Genomic DNA, 21407 nt, shown 5'->3' with positions numbered 1-21407 from the left:
GTGGCATCCGGTGAAACAAAGAAGCAAACAAAGCATAACCTGCGATACAAAAATGTGCCAGCATTTATCTTCGTTGACCTTCAAAAGCGTTTCTGCAGACTGCCGAATTACATAACAATCACTGTTCTTTCCCCCAGGTTGGTGCGGTGAACCCATATACTTACACACTTACATGCAAGTTGTGTTTGCCCTACTGCCTCTACAGTTCGACGCCCATCACTGCGGTTGCTAGGGGAGAAAGCAGGTCCCATCGATCTATGATAACAATCGCCACTGCTGCCGCTTGGCTGTGGAAGGCGGCTCCCGATGTATGGCGCCCAGCAGAGAAAGCAGTGCTTGCCGAAGTGAAATCCTACACCTGACACTTATTGTCCTTGGCCTTGGTGAGAGTAAAAAGCCGCCCCTTCTGCATTGCTGCTGGTGGGGCTGCTGCCTCCAGCGGCAAGGAGTCTCCTGCCCCCTCCCCCAGGATACCCTTCTCCCACACACAGGTGTCCAGCTGCAGGTCACGAAAGGAACGCCACGTTCGTCGACCACCAGGCGAAGCAATCTCCCCTCAGGGGTGCACCATGTCAGTGGCCTTGGACGAGCTCATGGAGGCACACGCTCTTGACTAAGGCAGAAAGCTGGGCCAGTTGGTTCACAGTCTTTGGAGTGGTAACCAGTGCTTAAGACGCTGCACAAGGGAAGGAGACAGACAGTGCCATCCGTGTCTGTCTCCTTCCCTTGTGCAGCGTCTTAAACACTGGTTCCCACTCCAAAGACCGTGCTCTTGCCCAGGTCTCGTGGCCAAGCCTGCCTGCCTCTGGCATTGGCACCTCCTCCCGGTGAGCCGCTGGAACAGTCAGCGGCATCCTCGCGCCATCGCGCGAGGTATGGCGGCTTCGGTTCCTGCGCCCCAGCTCACTCCCCAGGCAATGCAGCCTATTTAAAGCCCCGACCCCCACAGCAGGCTCAAGTGTGACACTTTTGAAAATGTGGCTGGGAAGCCCCCTGGCCCCTTGGCCAGTTAGGGGCCCCAATTTGTGCCCGTAACCGAAGCCGAGAAGAGCGGGGCCGAGCGGCCGAGCCCAGATGAGTGGTGGCGTGCCTGGGCATGGTGCGTCGCAGGGCGCGCTGCAGCTCGGGCTCCAGGAAGTGGGGGCCCTGGCCGCGGCACAGCACGCGCAGCACCAGGTCCAGCAGCAGCGGGCTGCCCCCCGAGCCCTCCAGGCCGGCCAGCAGCTGCAACAGGGCCCGGTCAGTGGACCGTCTCGGGCGGGCCAGGGCCCCACCCTGCCCGCCTCACCCGGCGCATGGCCTGTGCGTAGCACAGCAGCTGGGGGTCCCCCGGGGCCAGCTGGGACACCTCCGGGGGGAAGTGCTGCAGCACCAGCTCCTCCAGCACCTCCCTGCACGGGCACAGCACAACACACTGCGGGGGCCAAACAGCTGCCCAAAGACAGCCCACATGCAAGAAGCACACACGAGCCCACCAGTGGCCTCAGGAGGGAGCTGTGCTCTGACAGTGCACACAGCGAGGTTGCATTCACCACCAGTAACTGCCACACTGCGCCACTACTAAGAGGAGCACCAGAGCACTACAACTGGCAGTCAGCTCCCCGCAATCAAGCGCCACCACCTTTCCCGTGTGAATGCGCAAAGCTGCAACTATATCTAGTTGCAGCTATATCTAGCAAAAAATCTTCACCACTACTGCTAGTAAGGAGAGTGTAACATCCTCCCGTGTTGTCCCATCACTTTGTACACCCTTTTCTTCGAAATTGCGAAATGTCGGCACCACCCAAGCCCCGAAGCAAAACCTATAAATGAGCCCCTCAAAATGCTTGTACGCCTGTACAAGTCGCCTCCCCAGCCATTGAAAGACAGGGAGACGAGTAGTATATTGCGTGAACCACTTCAACAGACTTCATCACACATGTCATCTCGCAATTTGCCCAGAAAAACCCAAGGCGTCTGCAGCTGCTATTCAAGGGAGATTAACGGAGTGCAGTTCTATGTATGTGAATGTATTGTGCTGTGTGCTGGTGATCAGGGCATGAGTCAAGAACCCTCGCGCAGCGAGACTGGCCACTCTTCTTTACAAAGTGACAGTAACTTTTCGCATTTTCTTTATTAACTTTATTTCTTTGTTCGGTAATAAAATCCAATGTACATCCTCCAAGTCTGGTTCTAATTTTCGCTCTTTGTACTTTTACTTTTTGTAACCACAAATAGCACCTTTTTGGTGCTATCCAACCGTACCCCCTCCTGCAAAAAGTTCCGCGGACGCCCTTGCGTGGCGCACGGCTGCTCGTGTTGCTAACCCCACAAGGCGCGCACTCATCAAGCTGCTGCCGAGTGCGACTAGTTGGTCCGCAATGAAGTTAACGCTTTCTGGGACTGAAAATGGCTCATAAGGAGCCTGAAGTTATAAACATCAATACTACGAACTGGCATAGCGGTTCATGTGTTTACTGCATTCGCGTCCACCGGCTTTTCATGCAATATCATATTGCATTGAGTATTTATATCCGGAAAAGACACTGACTATTGGAGCTTTGAGATTCAGTTTCATATATATTTATATTTCCCTCAAAAAAAAACGCTAGCAAGTCAAACTGCATAACAGCCTCGTAAATTTCCAAGCCCAATTGCGGAACACTGTTCGAAGCCACGAAAAAAAGTTTGAACGGAGAATTTCCTTCAGAGCTTTATTTGTTTACAGCAATAACCTGAGATCCTTTCTTGAGGAAAAATAAAGCAAGAGCAAATAAAGGAAACTTTCATCTTCTCCAAGTTGCTTGGCTCCACGTGAGTGCGAGTGAGGAATCTTACTGGCTTAATCAGCAGCTCTAACTGTACTTCAAATAGTTCCCTCAGGTAGAAGCCGCCTCGAATTTGTTTATGCTTATCTTCGTCCATCATCTCTTACCCAAGGAAGTTGGTGTGCAGATTCTTAACGGGATGATTGGGATCAAAAGAAAAGAAAAGTGGGTCACCCTTCCTTAAAGGGTGAGGCACAGCATCAACAAAAGTGCCACCTTCTGAAAGACGTTTGAAAATGTTAGTTACGACTTTCATCCCGAGAAATCCCACGTCTACAACAGCTTTGAGAACTTCTATCGTCATAAAAAACAGCTTGTCGTTTTTATATGCATCGCGTGAAGAAATAGCCAACGGGTATCACATAGCTGGTAGACAATCCCCGAAAAACAACGCGCCGCAGCCGGTTTGCCACTCGAGGTGTCGTGCTTGCCCCTCACCCGGGGCCCGTGTCAACGAGGCCCAATGTTTGTCCACTTTTCGGTCATACAGTGTAGACCATTTATAACGTAACCGCTTATAGTGCGGGACCGGATATAACGCGGGTTTTTGCGACCACCGGTTTGCCTCCCATAGAACTCAATGCATAAGCATACCGCTTAAACTGCGGTTGGCCGAAGCACAATACCGTTTATAGTGCGGTTTTTCGGCGGGTCTGCTAATCGACCGGCGCAGCTGAGGCATCGTTTTAGGGTAGCAAAAGAAAAAAGAAAGGATGAAATCAGCCATCTGACGCAGCGTGCACCCCTTGCCCTCCTCTAACGTAGACACCCAAAGAAAAAAAAAAAAAGGCACCCTTTAGTTCGCGCGTACCTGACTGATAACCACAACTGACCTTGCACCTCGGAAGATAGCGACAGACGAGATCCGCGCGAGGCAAGTTCATTTTATTAATCGTGAACCGCATGGCCCGTTTTCGCGCACGAATCGTGCACATCAGCGTTGCGTTTTTTTTTTTTTTTTTTCGTGCTCGTATTGACGATTCCGCGCTCGCGGTGGCTTCTTTGCGTGGCAGTGGGAGGAGCCTGACGACTTGCACCAATGGGGAGACGCGTACCTAATGGCGGGAGATTCGAAGCGCTCCGAGCCGGCTAGCCGCGCCAGAGATGTTTAGGCTTACCACCGCGGTATTTTTTGATGAGCGCTTTCACAAGCAGCGTGGATGGCAGTTTATATTCCACTTTTCCCCCACATTATTAGCTCTTTTCTTGCATCAGCATCTTCGCTTGCGCCCCATGCGGCATTTCAGCGAGCGGTTAGAAGCGGTCGCTGGAACTTACTGGAACAGCCTGCACCGCTTCACGGCCAGTGCCGACGCCATGTTGCCGCCTCTTACCGCGCCGCCCACACCACGCCAGTTGTATCCGCGCTGGCGTGCACTGCACGTTTTCGCGATACCAAATCTGCCACTCGGTTTACGCTTTAGAACGTTGTTGCAGATAAGCCACCGCTCTTTCCCTTTCCGAACATTCGAGCTGCGCGAAGCCGAAGATTTCCACCTCCAGTACGTTGCGCTGATAAGCAGCTGCCTTCGGCATGAACACAAGGTGGGGTAATAATAATAATAATAAAAAAAAAACCCGCTGGCGTTCTTATCACGTCTTGCGGCATCTGTTCATAGACGCTAAAAACGCAGCCAGGTCTTTCAAAACAAACACAACGGAAGTTAAAGCCGCGCTCGCCGTTTTGAGACTGCGCGCTTTTGCCCTGCAGCAGCGGCTGATGTTAAAAATAATACGAAATATAGACCGTGCCTTCATTTTTAAGCGCTGTGCGTTTGAGTGATGATAAATATAGGTTGACTTGAGAGATAGGTGGCGATGTGGTTGAATTCGCGCGTGTTTTGGTTATAGTGCGGTACCGCTTATAGTGCGGATTTTTGCGGCTCCCGCGACATACGTTATAAGCGGTCTACACTGTATATTACCTTCTGTGCGATAGCGATCTCACGAATAATGAGCGAGCAATAATCTTGCACAGTTCCTTGCGCTCAACACAAAGGCGCTCCTTTATCAAGGAGGTCACGCCAACCTCACCGGTCCACATACTTTTGAAGTGTGGAACGACATGGCAGCTTCAGAAGACCTCTAGTGCACACGTGTTCATACCCCTTTTGCGAGCATGTTTTCCAAAGCACACATTTGCGCAGTATTTCTTCACAGTAGGAGGGCTTTTGGTTGTTAAAATTAGCCACTTGGTTTCTAATAAATTGAGCAGATTTGTTGCCCTCTTTTGCAATTTTCAAAAACCGCACGAAAGCTTGAATCGCCTTGTCGTTTTCATACGATTGAAGGCGGTCTTTCAGTTCGTCGAGTTCGCTCTGCAATCTTTGCAGGTCATTTAATTGGAGAGAAATCTCTTTTTTTTTTAATGGGGCTTCTGTTTTCTTGTTCTCTTCTATGATGCGCACGATCTCTACGGTGGTTTGGCCCCCCGCATGAGTCGAAAACCTACTTTCTGCGCGCACTTCTACAAGGAAATTGGGAGCGAGCGCTTCTACATCATTGTGATCAGGCGGGGAACCTCTCGTGGGCACCTACTTGCATCAACACCAGTTACATTTACGGCGCTCTCTGGGCTTCGTAGTTCTTTTCTGCATGCACTCTGGGTAGTTGGGAAACACCGTGGCTACGGCGGTCGGAAGTACGATCCTCACCTTTGCACTTGTCCTCTAGTCGCTTTCCGTAAAATAGTGTCTAGAGCACACCAGCGACCGGTCACTTGGCTGCCATTCACTTCCTTTTCCCGCTGGTCCTTCGCGGGAAACATTCTTCAGCCACACCTCATGACGTTACGAGTTGCCAGGAAAGTCGTGGTACCGCACCCCAGCGTCGTTTTTGGCATTCGAGCCGCAGAGCAGCACACAGCAGTTGCGCAGCCTTCCGCCGATTGCGCAAGACTTACTGTCACTAAAAGGCACACAGAATAATTCCTCACTAATGACAACAATCACATTTCACACCCACACCACGTGCCTTTAAGGGGCTGTGCGCACCAGCGCAAACGATGCGCTTACTTTCGTGCACCCGTTCCTGACACCGGTGCGTCTAAGCGCGGCCGGCTCTCCAACTCATCCCCAGACGGTGGCGCCCTCACTGAAAAAAAAACGGCCGCAACTGTCAACTCCGCCGAGACACATTCGCCCATTGGCAACGGTGCGACTCGGCAGGCCGCACCTTGCGTGCGCGAGGGGCCGTGGTTCAGGCCTCTTATCCTGCCAAAACTGCTGCAGGCGACATTATGGCACAACAGAAAGCCCCATGCACGCATATGCAGAAAGAGAAAGGGAGCATGGTTTATGCTTGTGACCAGACTGACGGGGCACCGAGCCTGGCCAGCCCCCGAGCACCAAGCAGCACCAAAGGGCGCCGGAGGACGGGACGCTGCACAGCCAGCTCACCTCAGCCTGTCACAGGTGCTCGGGCGTGCGTCACGGGCAAAGGCTGGCAGCAGACCCAGCACCAGGGCCTGGAACAGAGCAGCTCCACTTCAGCGGGTTCCCAATGACACAAAAAAGCAGAGTGCACGGCCCTTCCCTTGACCTGCCGCTTATCAAAGCCGCCACAGGTGCCCCTGCCAGGCAGTGAGTGAGAACCACGCGGGTCCCATGCCCGGCGTGCGGCACCACCAAGGCTGGCAGCCCACCGCCACCTCGGCAGCAAGGTTGCGCGAGTGTGCGGGCCCTTGTGCACGTGCAGCACTCGCTTCCTTGTAGGCCATCACGGCGCACAGAGTTGCGGCCCCCAGCGGCCTGCTCCTTCACTGACACCCTCCTCCCCCTCGGGGGACCCTTCTCGTCCAACACAGGCAACTTGCAATGCGCAGTTCGTTGACCCCCAAAAACGCAAGTCCCCCCCCCCCCCCGACAGAATGCACCGAGTCGGCAGCCACAGACGGCTTAATTCTTTCGCTACTGCGCCGATCAAAATCGATCAATTTGATCGATACTTTTGGGAGCGCCTTTTCATAGCGTTCCAGGCGTTTCTCGAACAAGCAAAGCTGTTCCGAGTTAGATCAGAAAATGGCCTTTCAAAATCAGTTTTGTTTTCATTTTTCCAACGGAAACGAGATTTTTGACACGCTTTTGAATCACCTGGGTGTGGAAAAGGGGCGTGGTCATCATGCGTCACTGCTACCAACGAAGGATGCGTGCAACTCGTAATTACTCTGCACCAGCGCTTGTTTTTTGCTATCAGGGTGTGAATGGGGAACCAGCAAACGATTTTCAATCGTCAGGTTCGCACTCTGACAGTAATAATCCCAGAAATCAGCTGAACATGTCAAGCAGTGCCTGGTTGCAAAGCTACTTTATGATTTTAGGCAGTTTTATTGCCTTTGCGCACGTTGTTCTAAGTCGCAAACAGTTTACAACAGTTTCGGTTCCTTTTCTGCATCGCGAAATTCATATTTAGCGCTACTACGCAGTTACCCAACTTCTAGGCTACCTGCCATGGCGCCTGGAGCGTCCGCGACTGATCCTCGAACAAAGCACGCCGCTCCTCATTTCCCCCCACCCTAACCCGATTTCTGCGATACGAACTTCAGATGCAAGTCAAAAGATCACACCCAGTGGCCAGATATCTGTTCCGCCGAGGACAGCGCTTCAAACCGGCCTTACACTGCCAGCTGTTCGCCTTCCAGTTTCGTTTCCATGCGAGGGTATATCCGGGTGTCTAATGTTCCTGCTTAGTTGAACTGTCTATTCGGACAGAGTCTCCGATAAGTTTTTGTACTTTTTCATTTGAAAAATGTTAGGTGGCGTTGCAATAGAGGAGGCTCGTTGTGCTGATATTTTTCAGCGCGCAACTGCTACTCGGCCAAAGATCGCAGGGCACGATTCTAGCTCATCGTACCTCATTTCTCCGAGCAAGGCTACAATTGCGAGTAAGAAGATGATAATAAAGCTCGGCTTTATGTTTTGAGAGATAACTGAAGGTGAACGACAACAAGCATCAGCCACGGCATTCCGTTTTCAACTTCATGCAGGTTTTTTTCCGCATTGCGTGCAAGTCCCAAATATTGTGGTTGCTGTAAATGCAAAGTCAGCCATTGACATGATGTTTTTACGTTATGTGGGGGCAAATTGGTGCCTATGATAATGACAAACCACCAGATTTATTCCAGGAAACCACCCAAAATTGCACATTTTGAATTGGAGGTTGGGCTTCACCGCATGACACGAGCACCGTGCATGCTAACATTTTTAAATGCAGAGCATTTCTTAGCCTCGCCTGTTCCTGTGTCGGACGGTGTCAACAGTTCCGCGTCCGCAGCAGGTGCGCCTCTCCTTCCCTCCTCTATAGAGGAGGGAAAGAGAGGCGCGAGAGCAGCGCGAGAGCGCGCTGCTTCCGCATGCGCGCTCTCCCCCCCGTACTGCTCTCCCTCTACTGCGCGCGCTGCAAATATAGCGCCTAGTGGTCGCTCGTGTTTCAGTCACTGCGTTGCTCCTTCCTTCCTCGGTTAACGCTGGTGCCCACGTTTACTCGTGTCTGCTACTCCAGCATCACGGAAGAAGCGATGGAAGCAACACTGCCTTCAATCAGTACTGAGGCCCCAATGCTCTGCATTTACTCGTGTTCCCCTCGCGGGAAGGCGCGGGAATTTTTTTTAAAGACGATAGTCTTTCTTGGGCTACCTAAACCCAGAAATTTTGGTCTGTCTGTATGTCTGTCTGTCTGTCTGTCTGTAACTCGATTCAGCCACCCGGCCAAAGCAAAATTGATATTGCGTAATAGTATTATGTACTCACAGCCAAATGTAAACATGTAAGCCCGGTTTATATGTTCATACTCGTCAACTTTGTTGAACAAGAACAAGACATTACGCAAATATAAGACAGGAAATTAGTACACAGCGAATATTTACAGTGTTCCTTCATTAAAAAATTCATGGATGCTTGACTTTTCGATAACAAATGATATTCTACATCTACTGCAGAAAACCGCCACCTCCTGGCGGCATATGAAAAATCACGCGGCAACAGCAACGAAGGGTTCCACTAGCTAGGTTCCACGTTCTATTTGGAACGCACGTGGAGCACGGCCACGCGGTTCTATAAACCTTGTAGTCTGCCGCCTCCATTCACGCGCGTCTCCGCCGTACTGCAGCGCTGGCATCGAGGAACCTGGCCTGTAGCAGTAGAACACAGTAAATTCAAATCGCCTTGCGCAAACCTTTAGTGTGTTTACCTTGGGATGAGCGCGACGGTACAGGAACAGCATGAGAGGTGAGCGGGAAAGCAAAGGGGGGCATTTCCTTGGCAAATGTCTACAAAGACTATCGTCTTTTGACGACATTTGCAACGAATGAGTGAGTGAACAACTTTAACTGAGCTTCAAATAAAGAATGGTGTATGCAGGCACCAGATGGGGTGGTTCCGTATTCGCGGGACCCATATGTGTCCAGTAATTCTTCTCCTCGAGCCACCAGCTGTTGCTGAATGGCGAGGTCAGAGCTGGACAGTAAAGTCTCCCATCGCTCGAGCGGGTTAGAATTGGGGGAAGGAGGAAGGGTGTAGGGAGGTGTCTTGAGTTTTTTGCACTCCCCTATAATGTGCGCGAGAGTGCCGTCTGCCCGGCAGAACGGACATGTGTTGTCGTGTTCTGCAGGGTACATTTTTTTTTATATCTGACAAACTGTTCCGCGGAAGGTCGACATTTTTTCTAGAGCGGGTTTTTGAAATATTTCCCAACAAAATGTATATTCTAATTTTTTTTTCTACTACCGGTGGTTTGATAAACACAGCTCCTTTTTTATCATTTTTTTCGACCACTTGACAAAAATTTTGATTTTGATATTTTTTTTTACAACTATGATATATAAAAACCTTTAAAAAACTGGTGTTATTGGAAAGGCCGTTAAATAATCTGCATTTTGTGTTCCTGCAATTAGTGCCTGACCCATTTTTTAGCAGGAAAAAAAATGTTTTGTTGGACCCCTAAAATTAAACAATTTTCCGGCGGTAGCGAAAGAGTTAAAGGGGCCATGCCGACAAAATGCACGTTTGCTTCATGCAAAAAAGTGCCTCGTTAGAATCACACGGAAACCATGTTGAACACTTTCGTGACCGGGGAAAAATCGGCTGTTCTGGGTAGTCGGAGAAATATTTTTTCACTGCCACAGAAAATGATTGATGCTAAAGTGTAAGGTATGAAATGATAGGGGAAGGATAGGGCTTTACAACAGTACTAATTTCAAACAACACATCTCTTATGAGTATTATTTTAAAAATTATCTTTAAAGGTAACAAAAAGAAAAACATGACGAAAACATCAATTCTGCTTTGCACAGGGTAAGCCTAAAAAAATTTAAACACAGTCTAACCTCGCTAACTCCACTTCAACGATATTTCAGTTTAAGCAAAATTTCCACTTCAACGAAATATTCCCAATTCCCCGTCAGCCAGCCATAGAAGTCAACGCACAAAGTCCTCGCCACAACGAACTACATGTCTGGCCTGCTTTTGCTTCAACGAAAATTTCGTTCAGTGGTGCTGGGTTTGAACACTTATTTTACAATAAAATAAGCATAATCCCAGCTATCTGTAACTTTTTATACCTTCAGGGCGCTTAGTTTCCCCGAGAACGTGTGCCGTGTCCCCACACCCCCACCCATAACAGTGATGTGATAGGGTCGAGACATTTCGGAGCAGCTTTTGGAGCAGCCAAAAGTAGGTTTTGGAGCAGCAAACTCTGCTTTTGGAGCAGCCCGAACGAGCATTAAGATTTGAGAAATATTGCTAGACGGGGAGCAAAACAACCGAGAGGCGCCCCAAAAGCAGCATCCTGGGCACACAGAAATGCTTAAACAAGTAAAATGCCTTCGGTGCAGACAAGTTTCTGGTGCACAGCAGTCTTAGCAGTGACTATGAAATTCTTTAAGACAAGCACCGAAAGAGTTCGTGCGAGTGTGCACGTGCATTCATTGCATGAGCCAACAGATCATGAAAGAACTTGAACTTTTATTGTAAAAATGACTACGGGGGTGGCATTCCAACAGGTAGGCTACAGAAAATTTCGTTAAACCATAAGGAACGAAACACAGTAAGATAATGTGAACAGTTTGATGTATGTACAAAACAGAACATTTTGAAGCAAGAAACAACTACATGGCAATGAAACACAACATGAATAGAGTAAGCAGAACGTGTAATGAAACAAAACAGGAACTTGTGCTAAACCCATGCTTCTCTGGTTAAATATGCATGAAAGTAGAACTACCGTGACTGGTCCAAGGTTTTCTTTTCTGCCATTTTGTCTAGTGCTGTCGCAATTCTTCTTTTACCCTCAGCTAGAAAAGACTGTCCATTTTCGACATCACCGAAGCTCTTAGACTTTATGCCGTGGCTAATTGCTCCGCATTCGCCAGCATTTCTTTTGCGGTATCCACTTCTCGCACAAGCCTGACTCCGCCATCATGACTAGGACCAACCTTGGCTGGGTCAAGACAACACTGCTTAGCTGCCCGAGCTTCTTCAGCTGTAATGCGCTCTTGGTAGTTTTCGCTGAACGTTCGTACTGCTCTCAAAACCTCTGGTGTAACACTGAAGTGACTTGCATCTCCTTCAAAGTCGATCGAACCCTCAGTGGCATCCTCGCGATGCCACAGTGGGGATTGTGGCTTTGGGTCTCGCGCTCTGGCTTGCTAGCTGAGTAATACAACCGCGACACCCACAGCAGTAAGCGAGAAGCATTACCAAAATGGTTTGCAGTGAAAATGACAAGTTGTGCCATCTCTTACCAGCCTGCACAAGTGTCGAATGGCCACTGACTCATTGAGGCAGGGTGGTGAAGGTGACAAGAATAAATGGCCATGTGGCCAGAAGGACCAGCGTGGTTCTTTTGCACACACGCTTGTCCTCCCCGACCTTGCTGACCGGTGCCTCGGCCAAAGCTGGACAATGGTCGGCAGAATCCCTGCCAGTATGGCTTGACGCCCATTCCCACCAGCAACTTAGCATAACCAATGACACAAGCCGTATGACCTGGCCCTGAGGCATGTTGTAACGCCTCTGGCCTTGAGGGTAAAGCAAATGAAATGAAATAAAGTGCTGTCACAACAGCGAGCCTGACCTCGGTGAACAGCCATGACAGGGGACTTTTTTTTTCTTCTTACCTTGTCAACAAGAGCAGCTCCTGGTCTTTGAAGCAGCTTGAGAAACAGTGTGAACAAGTTTTCGAAATGCGGACTCGCTGCACTCGAAATCTAGGGAGTGAGAACAGAAGTGTGAGAATGAGGTAAGTGAAACCGCATTTCAATAAAGATAGCAGCTACAACACGACCCCTGAACTTTTGTTTCATACATATAAAAAAAATGAATAGTTAGGTACACTTACGGAAGCAGTTCATTACATGTACGCCTCGTCGATTCGAGACCCATTCAGAACTGCCCTGCCCATCACTGCAAGAATTGATCCCCTATGATGCAAAAACATCGGGCTTTTCCATCTTTCACAGGACTTGTCGAGCCGACAGGAGCCCCAGTGATTTACTGTTACTGCCACCAGCACCGACAAGAAGCAGGTACACCCGCTGAGGCTTGCACTGACCCCGGGCTGTGCCCTCCACCGTGCCATCCTCCCACTGAAGTTCACAAGGTTGAAGTGGGAGCCTGTGAATTGGCATTTGGCATGCAGGTGGTGCTTCCTGCAGCCACCCGAACCAAAAGCAAGCGCTGCCTGGAACGGCCTCCCCGCATCTAGTGCTTCCATCCCAATAATGCTTGGCTTTGGGCAGCACGACACCTTGAAAAACAGCGCGAGAAACTCGGACAGAGAGAGGGCAAACAGACACGAGCGCTGGCAAGCAACTGGTGAAATTTCCCGACGGCCAGGTCAGGAAGGATGGATACGGCACGCAGAAGGTCGCCGAGCACGGGTGCAGTCGAGGAGCCTGTGCACACCCCTCTCGCTGGAGGAACAGCTGGCTGTTGTGCACTGCAAAAGTTGGCCGCAGGTGAAACGCTAGCCCCTCGGATACTGTTGACGAGTTTCGCTGCAGTAGTGAAGAATGTCGCTGCATGTGAGCAACGGGTGCCAGTGCAAGTCGGGAGAGACGGGCCGATCGACTGGGCATTCACACGCCCAGTCGTGTGCCGCCTCATTGCCCTCCAGCCCAGCATGTGCCGGTGCCCATATGAGGTTGATTTGCGGAAGTGGGTGCATATCGGGGATCGTCCGCAAAACTGCTGGCGTGTGAGGGCTTCCCAGGCCGTTCGATATAGTGCGATGGGCGTCCTGGCTGTCCGCGATGATGGTTCCTGGGGCCAGGGCAATAGCGCATTCCTCAGCAGCCGCTATGTTCACCGTTGGAACGGTGCAGGCCATGCAGCTGGTCTCTGGATAGTTGCAGGCGCAGCAGCTGGGTCGTTGGGCACAAGGCGTAGCGTCAGTGTACCATACGTTAGACTGCTGGCGCAGTGTTTTGGTTAGCTGCCGAACTCGTGCTTGCCTTCTGCCTGGATGTAGATCCGGGTTCATGTTGCAAGGTAGCGGGGTCACGTGTATGGCTGCATGAACAGTCGTCGGTAAGGAGCGAATGTCAGGGCTTCGTAGCGGTATCGCGATTCCCAGACACGCGAGAAGCGTGCGACCTCCAGGAGATTTCGCTAGACGTTGAATGTGCGCTGTACGCACTGCTTCTGAATTGACCTCCGGCAGTCACGTGTGCTGGCAATATTCTCCTCGTTCACAAAAAGGTCTCCTACCGTTCAGTTCGGCACACTCGAAGGTGGTAAAACGTGGGATAGCCGTGGCACCTATTCAAAAGGCAGTGACTAGGTCCTGCCGTCACTAGATGATGAAGAGCGTGGGCAGCCAGGTCAGCAGACTCAATTCAGCAGGGTGCCTCATGCCACTGCTGCGCAGCTCAGCGGAAACCGTCTTGAAACGGGTGAATTCCCACGGGACTACCACAAGGTTGCAAGACAATGCCTCAGCGTCATCCCCTACGCACACGGCGTGTCACACCCCCTGAGGAAGATGGGAGGGAGACAAGGCAGGAGTGCAGACTGTTTTTTCAGCGCCTAGCAAACCAGCCACCTTGTGCGCCATGGTGAACGACGGAAAGGATCCCAGGGGCATGAAAAACAGCATGTGAAATGCGTGGACTGTATCGTATACGAGATCCCACTTTCGTGTGGGTGGGTCTATGTGGGCCAAGGTGTGGCAGATGTGTTAGCGACCGTCTTCCTGAGCACGCAAATAACATGCGCACAGGAACAGGTAGCAACCTTGCCTTACACCGCAAGAATTGCAAAAATCGCTACCCCAAGCTCAACGAAGCCCGCATTTTAAAACGGTATCGTGACGCCCGATCTCGCGAAATGTTCGAGGCTGCAGTGATAGGCGCTAAGGGAGAGGAATGCGGGAGTTTGCCTTCCGTGGCACTCTTTGAGCGGGAGATTGCGTATCTGGCTGGATAAAAAGAAATTCGTGAGCGTTTTATCGCCTCTTACACCCCATGCTGCTTTTTAAGCTCATTGTTTATTTCGTGTTTACAGGCGTACGATTACATTGTTTCCTTCTTCTATTTAATGCCGACTCTGATACAATTTCACCAGTTGCTTGCCAGCGCTCGTGTCTGTTTGCCCTCTCTCTGTCCGAGTTTCTCGCGCTGTTTATCAAGGTGTCACGGCCTCCATCCCGGACTCCAGCGCACCGCGATGAGCGACCTCCCGCTCTTGTGGCCCTCTCCTCTCCCTGCACTGCAATGCCCCCTGCTTCGAGAAGCCACACGACTCCACTGCCGGGGCCAGCCTGCACGTCCAGGTTCCCCCTGCGTCACCCGGGCAGCAGCGCACCTCGGGAGCCAGCAGGAGCAGCTTCTCGAGGACGGGGACGGCCGCGTTGACCACCGCCTGGGGCGACCCTTCCTCGAAGAGGCGCACCAGCACCGCCCACTGCTCCATCAGCGCCGATGACAGGCTGCGGCCGTGCCTGCGGGGCCCAAGCGGCACAAATCAGGAGGGGCACCAGCTCTGCCTGGGCGGCCCCAATCCCCCCACCCCAAAAGCGGGCCATGGCCAATCACGCACGCATGCCAGTGGGGACAGAAACAGCTGAGACGGGAACTACTGCCGTGGCAGCCTCTGAAAAGCCTGCTTGAGCTCCTCCACTGCACCCCAAGACAAGGCTCTCAATCACCACTGCACAAGCCTGCAGCTGGTGTTCACAGAAAAGTTTGGGGGGCAATTCCTCCACTTGGCAGCACTGGTTCAAAGCACCATGTCTGTGCCGCTGTGCCTGCAAATGCACATTACGCCCACACCTAGCAGAAGAGAAGAACACTGGCTTGCGGTGTCTGCCCCGTTTCAGCTCAATTCTCGGCCGCAGTGATAACAGATAGTCGCACTCACTTTCATGTGTGCTGGCACACTCCTTGCCCTCGAGAACTTTGCATCACTGGAGAATGAAACCGCGGGTGCGAACGAAAGCGGCACAGCGTGCAAGAGGCCAACGCTGCAGTCGCCTGTGATCACAGATGTCGACACACGTGCCCTCTAATGCATGGCCGAGTGCAAAAATCAAACAGTGCTTTTGCAGAAATGTTCCACGCGCACGCCAATCTAGACACAATGGTAGCTAGCAGCTAATGCACGTGAGGCCGTCTCCTGAGCCGTGTCATGTTCACACTGCTCACACTCCCAAGCCAGCACAAGCGCTGGCAAAATTGCAAGGCCCCTTTGGACAAATCACTGGAGTTTGGCTTTCGCACGGTGCAATTGCCGGCAACAATATTTCTGTTGTCCTTCAACAGGCGACAGAAAGGAGAGATGGGCTTTCAGAATAATACGCGGACGGCTTGGTCCATCATGACAAAGTTGCAAGGCTCCGAGCTTTTACCGCTCTACCTGGTCACACGACGACTTCAACCGTGTCTGGCGGTAGATAAATAGTAGGCTGCTGCACGTAACAGTATTTGGATCGAGATATACTTTGTGTTTGCTGGGGTACAGTTTGGAACATCAAAGAACTCTTGCTGCTGTCAAGTACACTGCTCCATCGGGCACCAGCGTGGCCAAGCACCGCCATCGCGTGAAGGCACATACATGACGGTGCACACACAGGGTTGTCCGACACCAGTGAATGCATGCTACAAAGGGGGCACATCAGCAAATGGACACCTCTAGAAATTTTCTCTAAGCAAACCACTGCTCCGTTTGCGGTCAAAGTTTACACAGTCTATTTTATGGTCTATTTTGTTTAACACCAAGAACAAGAACGGCACTTACCTAGAAAATGAATAAAAACAATTTTTGCTCATTGAAGGGCTCAATTATCTTGCACACACCTATTATTCATAAGGATGTGCCAATGCCAAATAGTAAATTTCGAATAGACTATCAAGTACAGTAATCTCTCGTTATAACAAAATCGTTTTGCTTGGAATAACATTTTATTCGAAATTTCTTCTAGTCCAAACCCAAACACATGCATTTTAGGCCGCAGCAAGAACTTGAAACAGTCAAAGCTCACTGCCTTTCTCGAAGCTGAATAGTTTTGCTTCACTGAATACATTGTGCTTTGATTCCTCGCAACTGTGGTGCAATTAAAGCTGAAATGTTTCAGTTTTTTTCGTGTGGTCTCTTACAACAAAATACCACATACATATAACGAAATTTCTCACCGTCCCGCTGACTTCGTTATAACGAGGGATTACTTTGCTACACGCCTCAAATTATTCATAGGTTTTTGTTCAAAATAAAACAAAAGAAAATGAAAAGGAAAGAAAAAGGAAACAAAGAATTTCCGCGACAGGAGCATATGCACGATAGGCCACTGTAATTGTCAAAAAAATATTTTTGGCCCGTGTTTGGCATCTTCGCTCTTTATCTGTCATTGTTTTTTCCTGTTTTTATTGTTCCTGCATATGCATATATATTTGCAGTCACGCGAATAAAGAATCAGATGCTAGCGCGTGCCCGTGTGTATATTTCTGGTCATCGAGTGTTTCTTCTCTACTACATATCACAGCCACAAATAACCAACTAGCCCAGTGGTGCACCAGTTGGCCACCACCTGCCATGACCAACCAGCCCAACTCTGGGCCCCAAGTCCCCAGCAGCTGCAGAGCACCTGTCCAAGGCGGCCGTCAGAGCAGCGATACAGAAGAAGGTGCTCTCCGGACCTTCTGCTCTGGGTCCGGACAGATCGCCATTAGAAATCGATCCCGGCAACGTTCAACGCATGCACACTGTCTAGCGAGGAAAGCTTAGCTGTTCTACTAGAGGAGCTCTTGGACATTATGCGGGATATTAGAGAGTTAAGCGAAGCTAGGACAGAAAAAGGCTTCATAGAGCTCACTAGCGGGCATACTCTATGCTACAGTGGACCCCAAGAGAAGAACGAACACGGTGACAGATTTTTAATTCACAGACAAATTGCAGAAAAAGTGGAAATGGGATGTTATAGGGTTACACGAAGTTCGAAGGACAGAAGAAGGCTTCATGGAGCTCACCAGCAGGAATATTCTATGCCACAGTGGACCCCAAGAGAAGAAAGAACACGGTGAGCAATTTTTAACCCTTTGAGGGTCACGGTTGTACATGTACGGCATCCGCAAACACTTTCAAAATGCTCAATGACGTACATGTACAGCATTGCTTGTATCTTTAAAAAGTGCACCTTTTTCGCCAACTTCTCTTGCTTGGCATGTGCTGCCACACTTCGGAAATACGTCAAATTTTTTTCATGCGCCGATGGCTCTTCTTTTTATTTTATTATGATTTACTCCAGCGGCGTGCCAGCTATCGCTTGCGCATCCGCTAACGAGGGGGCGTGCTGGGCATCGCTCACCAAGCGCCTGGGCGCCTCTCGCTTCTTCCGCCTGCCACAGACCAAGGTCGCCTGCGAAACTGATGAGGCTCTTTTCTCCTTTTTTTTTTTTATTCTATGGGCGGTGTGCCGTCTATCACTCCCGCATCTGGTTTCGGTATCGTCCTCTGGGCGGTTCCCGCTTTTTGCGCCCGTGAAACTGACGTCTATCTGATTTTGATTCACTCAAAACATGCTGGCTTGTTACTCTCGTTTTTATTTAGAATTTTTCTTGTGTTACTCATGAATAAACCACATATATGCAACAACACAAACGATTTTTTTGTCACTTTATGGTCACCCTAAAAGAGTTACAATAATTTTTATCTCAAAATAGATTCATCTGAAGAATTTAAATCAGCAATAAAAAAAAAATCGACCCTGGAGGGTCGCATTTGGCGAAAAAATTCGACCCTCAAAGGGTTAATCCACAGACAAATAGCAGCAAACGTGGAAGAAATGGGATGCATAGGGTTGCATGAAGTGAGAAGCACAGAAGAAGGCTGCGTGGAGCTCACTAGCAGGAATATTCTACGCTACAGTGGACCTTAATGAGACAAGGAAGAACTTGGGGAGAGATGTTTAATCCACAGACAAATAGCAGAAAAAGCGGAAGAAACGGGATATTATAGGGTTACACAAAGTTAGAAGCACAGAAGAAGGCTGCGTGGAGCTCACTAGCAGGAATATTCTACGCTACAGTGGACCTTAATGAGACAAGGAAGAACTTGGGGAGAGATGTTTAATCCACAGACAAATAGCAGAAAAAGCGGAAGAAACGGGATATTATAGGGTTACACAAAGTTAGAAGCACAGAAGAAGGCTGCGTGGAGCTCACTAGCAGGAATATTCTACGCTACAGTGGACCTTAATGAGACAAGGAAGAACTTGGGGAGAGATGTTTAATCCACAGACAAATAGCAGAAAAAGCGGAAGAAACGGGATATTATAGGGTTACACAAAGTTAGAAGCACAGAAGAAGGCTGCGTGGAGCTCACTAGCAGGAATATTCTACGCTACAGTGGACCTTAATGAGACAAGGAAGAACTTGGGGAGAGATGTTTAATCCACAGACAAATAGCAGAAAAAGCGGAAGAAACGGGATATTATAGGGTTACACAAAGTTAGAAGCACAGAAGAAGGCTGCGTGGAGCTCACTAGCAGGAATATTCTACGCTACAGTGGACCTTAATGAGACAAGGAAGAACTTGGGGAGAGATGTTTAATCCACAGACAAATAGCAGAAAAAGCGGAAGAAACGGGATATTATAGGGTTACACAAAGTTAGAAGCACAGAAGAAGGCTGCGTGGAGCTCACTAGCAGGAATATTCTACGCTACAGTGGACCTTAATGAGACAAGGAAGAACTTGGGGAGAGATGTTTAATCCACAGACAAATAGCAGAAAAAGCGGAAGAAACGGGATATTATAGGGTTACACAAAGTTAGAAGCACAGAAGAAGGCTGCGTGGAGCTCACTAGCAGGAATATTCTACGCTACAGTGGACCTTAATGAGACAAGGAAGAACTTGGGGAGAGATGTTTAATCCACAGACAAATAGCAGAAAAAGCGGAAGAAACGGGATATTATAGGGTTACACAAAGTTAGAAGCACAGAAGAAGGCTGCGTGGAGCTCACTAGCAGGAATATTCTACGCTACAGTGGACCTTAATGAGACAAGGAAGAACTTGGGGAGAGATGTTTAATCCACAGACAAATAGCAGAAAAAGCGGAAGAAACGGGATATTATAGGGTTACACAAAGTTAGAAGCACAGAAGAAGGCTGCGTGGAGCTCACTAGCAGGAATATTCTACGCTACAGTGGACCTTAATGAGACAAGGAAGAACTTGGGGAGAGATGTTTAATCCACAGACAAATAGCAGAAAAAGCGGAAGAAACGGGATATTATAGGGTTACACAAAGTTAGAAGCACAGAAGAAGGCTGCGTGGAGCTCACTAGCAGGAATATTCTACGCTACAGTGGACCTTAATGAGACAAGGAAGAACTTGGGGAGAGATGTTTAATCCACAGACAAATAGCAGAAAAAGCGGAAGAAACGGGATATTATAGGGTTACACAAAGTTAGAAGCACAGAAGAAGGCTGCGTGGAGCTCACTAGCAGGAATATTCTACGCTACAGTGGACCTTAATGAGACAAGGAAGAACTTGGGGAGAGATGTTTAATCCACAGACAAATAGCAGAAAAAGCGGAAGAAACGGGATATTATAGGGTTACACAAAGTTAGAAGCACAGAAGAAGGCTGCGTGGAGCTCACTAGCAGGAATATTCTACGCTACAGTGGACCTTAATGAGACAAGGAAGAACTTGGGGAGAGATGTTTAATCCACAGACAAATAGCAGAAAAAGCGGAAGAAACGGGATATTATAGGGTTACACAAAGTTAGAAGCACAGAAGAAGGCTGCGTGGAGCTCACTAGCAGGAATATTCTACGCTACAGTGGACCTTAATGAGACAAGGAAGAACTTGGGGAGAGATGTTTAATCCACAGACAAATAGCAGAAAAAGCGGAAGAAACGGGATATTATAGGGTTACACAAAGTTAGAAGCACAGAAGAAGGCTGCGTGGAGCTCACTAGCAGGAATATTCTACGCTACAGTGGACCTTAATGAGACAAGGAAGAACTTGGGGAGAGATGTTTAATCCACAGACAAATAGCAGAAAAAGCGGAAGAAACGGGATATTATAGGGTTACACAAAGTTAGAAGCACAGAAGAAGGCTGCGTGGAGCTCACTAGCAGGAATATTCTATGCTACACTGGACAAGAGTAAAACATGGGAAGAGATTTTTATTCCACAGGGAAAATAGCAGGGGAGGTGGAGTTTTTCAGCATTAGCGGGAGAGCTGCGGCTGTTGGGATCAAGCTAGAAAAGTGTTACAGGTTAGACAGTACAGGCCATAGAGTTTCTTAGCAAGTATACTAGAGAGGAAACTGCGCCTCGTAAGCCACGCCGTCATGGGGGCTCATGAGAAGACCTCCGTTTTGGCTTGGGCTTGGCATGACAATTGGATTCCTAAGCGGTTTTTTGGGATTTGCTTTCTTTCCCGGCCGCGGCGGCCGCTTTTCTGATGGAGGCGAAAAGCAAAAACGCCCGTGTGTACGAGATTTCTGCGCACGATAAAGATCCCCAGGTGGTCAAAATTAATCCGGAGCCCTCTACTACGGCGCGCCTCATCGCCTGCGTTGCGTCGGCGCGTTAAACCCCACAATCAATCAATCAAGGGATTTGCTTTCTTCGCTATGCATTAACACGTTTACGGGCCGAAATCCTCCCGTTTTTGTGGTAGCCGTGTTCAGTGAAAGAGCAGGCAATGCGTGATCGCACCTGACGTTGCTCATGCCGCAGTCGAAGGACGTATGACTGAGCGCGTAAAAAATTTGTAGCCAACGAAAAGAAGAAACAAAACGTACTTTGACGAAGACAAGATACGGCAGATACGGGCGCTTGTATGCGTCCTATCTTGTCATCGTCCACGACTGTTTAACGCCACGTTTTCTTTTTTCTTGTTAAACTAGCTGCGGTCGCGGTGCACCGGTTCACCATGAAGACAACGTTTTCATAGGCACACTCAAAAAACTTTCGAAACTCTTCAAACAACCTATTATTTGAAATAATGGTAAAATTAATAAAATCACAGTCTCTGATGAGTTTCCTCCCCAAATATTAACATTGTTCGTAACTACAACTTTGGCCTGCGGAATAGCAGGCACAACTGTTCCGGCAAAAATACGCTTTACTTCCTTTTTCCTTTGTTTTAAAGGGG

General features: G+C 49.3%; 1 protein-coding gene across 6 annotated transcripts in view; it reads right to left on the bottom strand.

The window, feature by feature from the left end:
* The window catches only part of LOC144168766 (DNA-dependent protein kinase catalytic subunit-like), a 477503-nt gene that overhangs the window by 259185 nt on the left and 196911 nt on the right, over positions 1–21407 (bottom strand). For all 6 annotated transcript variants that reach the window (XM_077697734.1, XM_077697729.1, XM_077697730.1 and 3 more), the window contains exons 38-42: positions 14606–14741; positions 11920–12009; positions 6206–6273; positions 1289–1391; positions 1091–1224 (exon numbers count right to left, since the gene is read on the bottom strand). In XM_077697734.1, the coding sequence (XP_077553860.1) occupies positions 1091–1224; positions 1289–1391; positions 6206–6273; positions 11920–12009; positions 14606–14741 (531 nt within the window). The remainder of the gene's footprint in view (positions 1–1090; positions 1225–1288; positions 1392–6205; positions 6274–11919; positions 12010–14605; positions 14742–21407) is intronic.

The sequence above is a fragment of the Haemaphysalis longicornis genome, unplaced genomic scaffold (assembly GCF_048455015.1).
Source record: "Haemaphysalis longicornis isolate Haplotype H1 unplaced genomic scaffold, Haemaphysalis longicornis Haplotype H1 scaffold_2, whole genome shotgun sequence".
NCBI classification, from domain to species: Eukaryota; Metazoa; Arthropoda; class Arachnida; order Ixodida; family Ixodidae; genus Haemaphysalis; species Haemaphysalis longicornis.
Note: the sequence above shows the minus strand (reverse complement) of the source record. Positions and strands in the feature narration are given on the sequence as shown.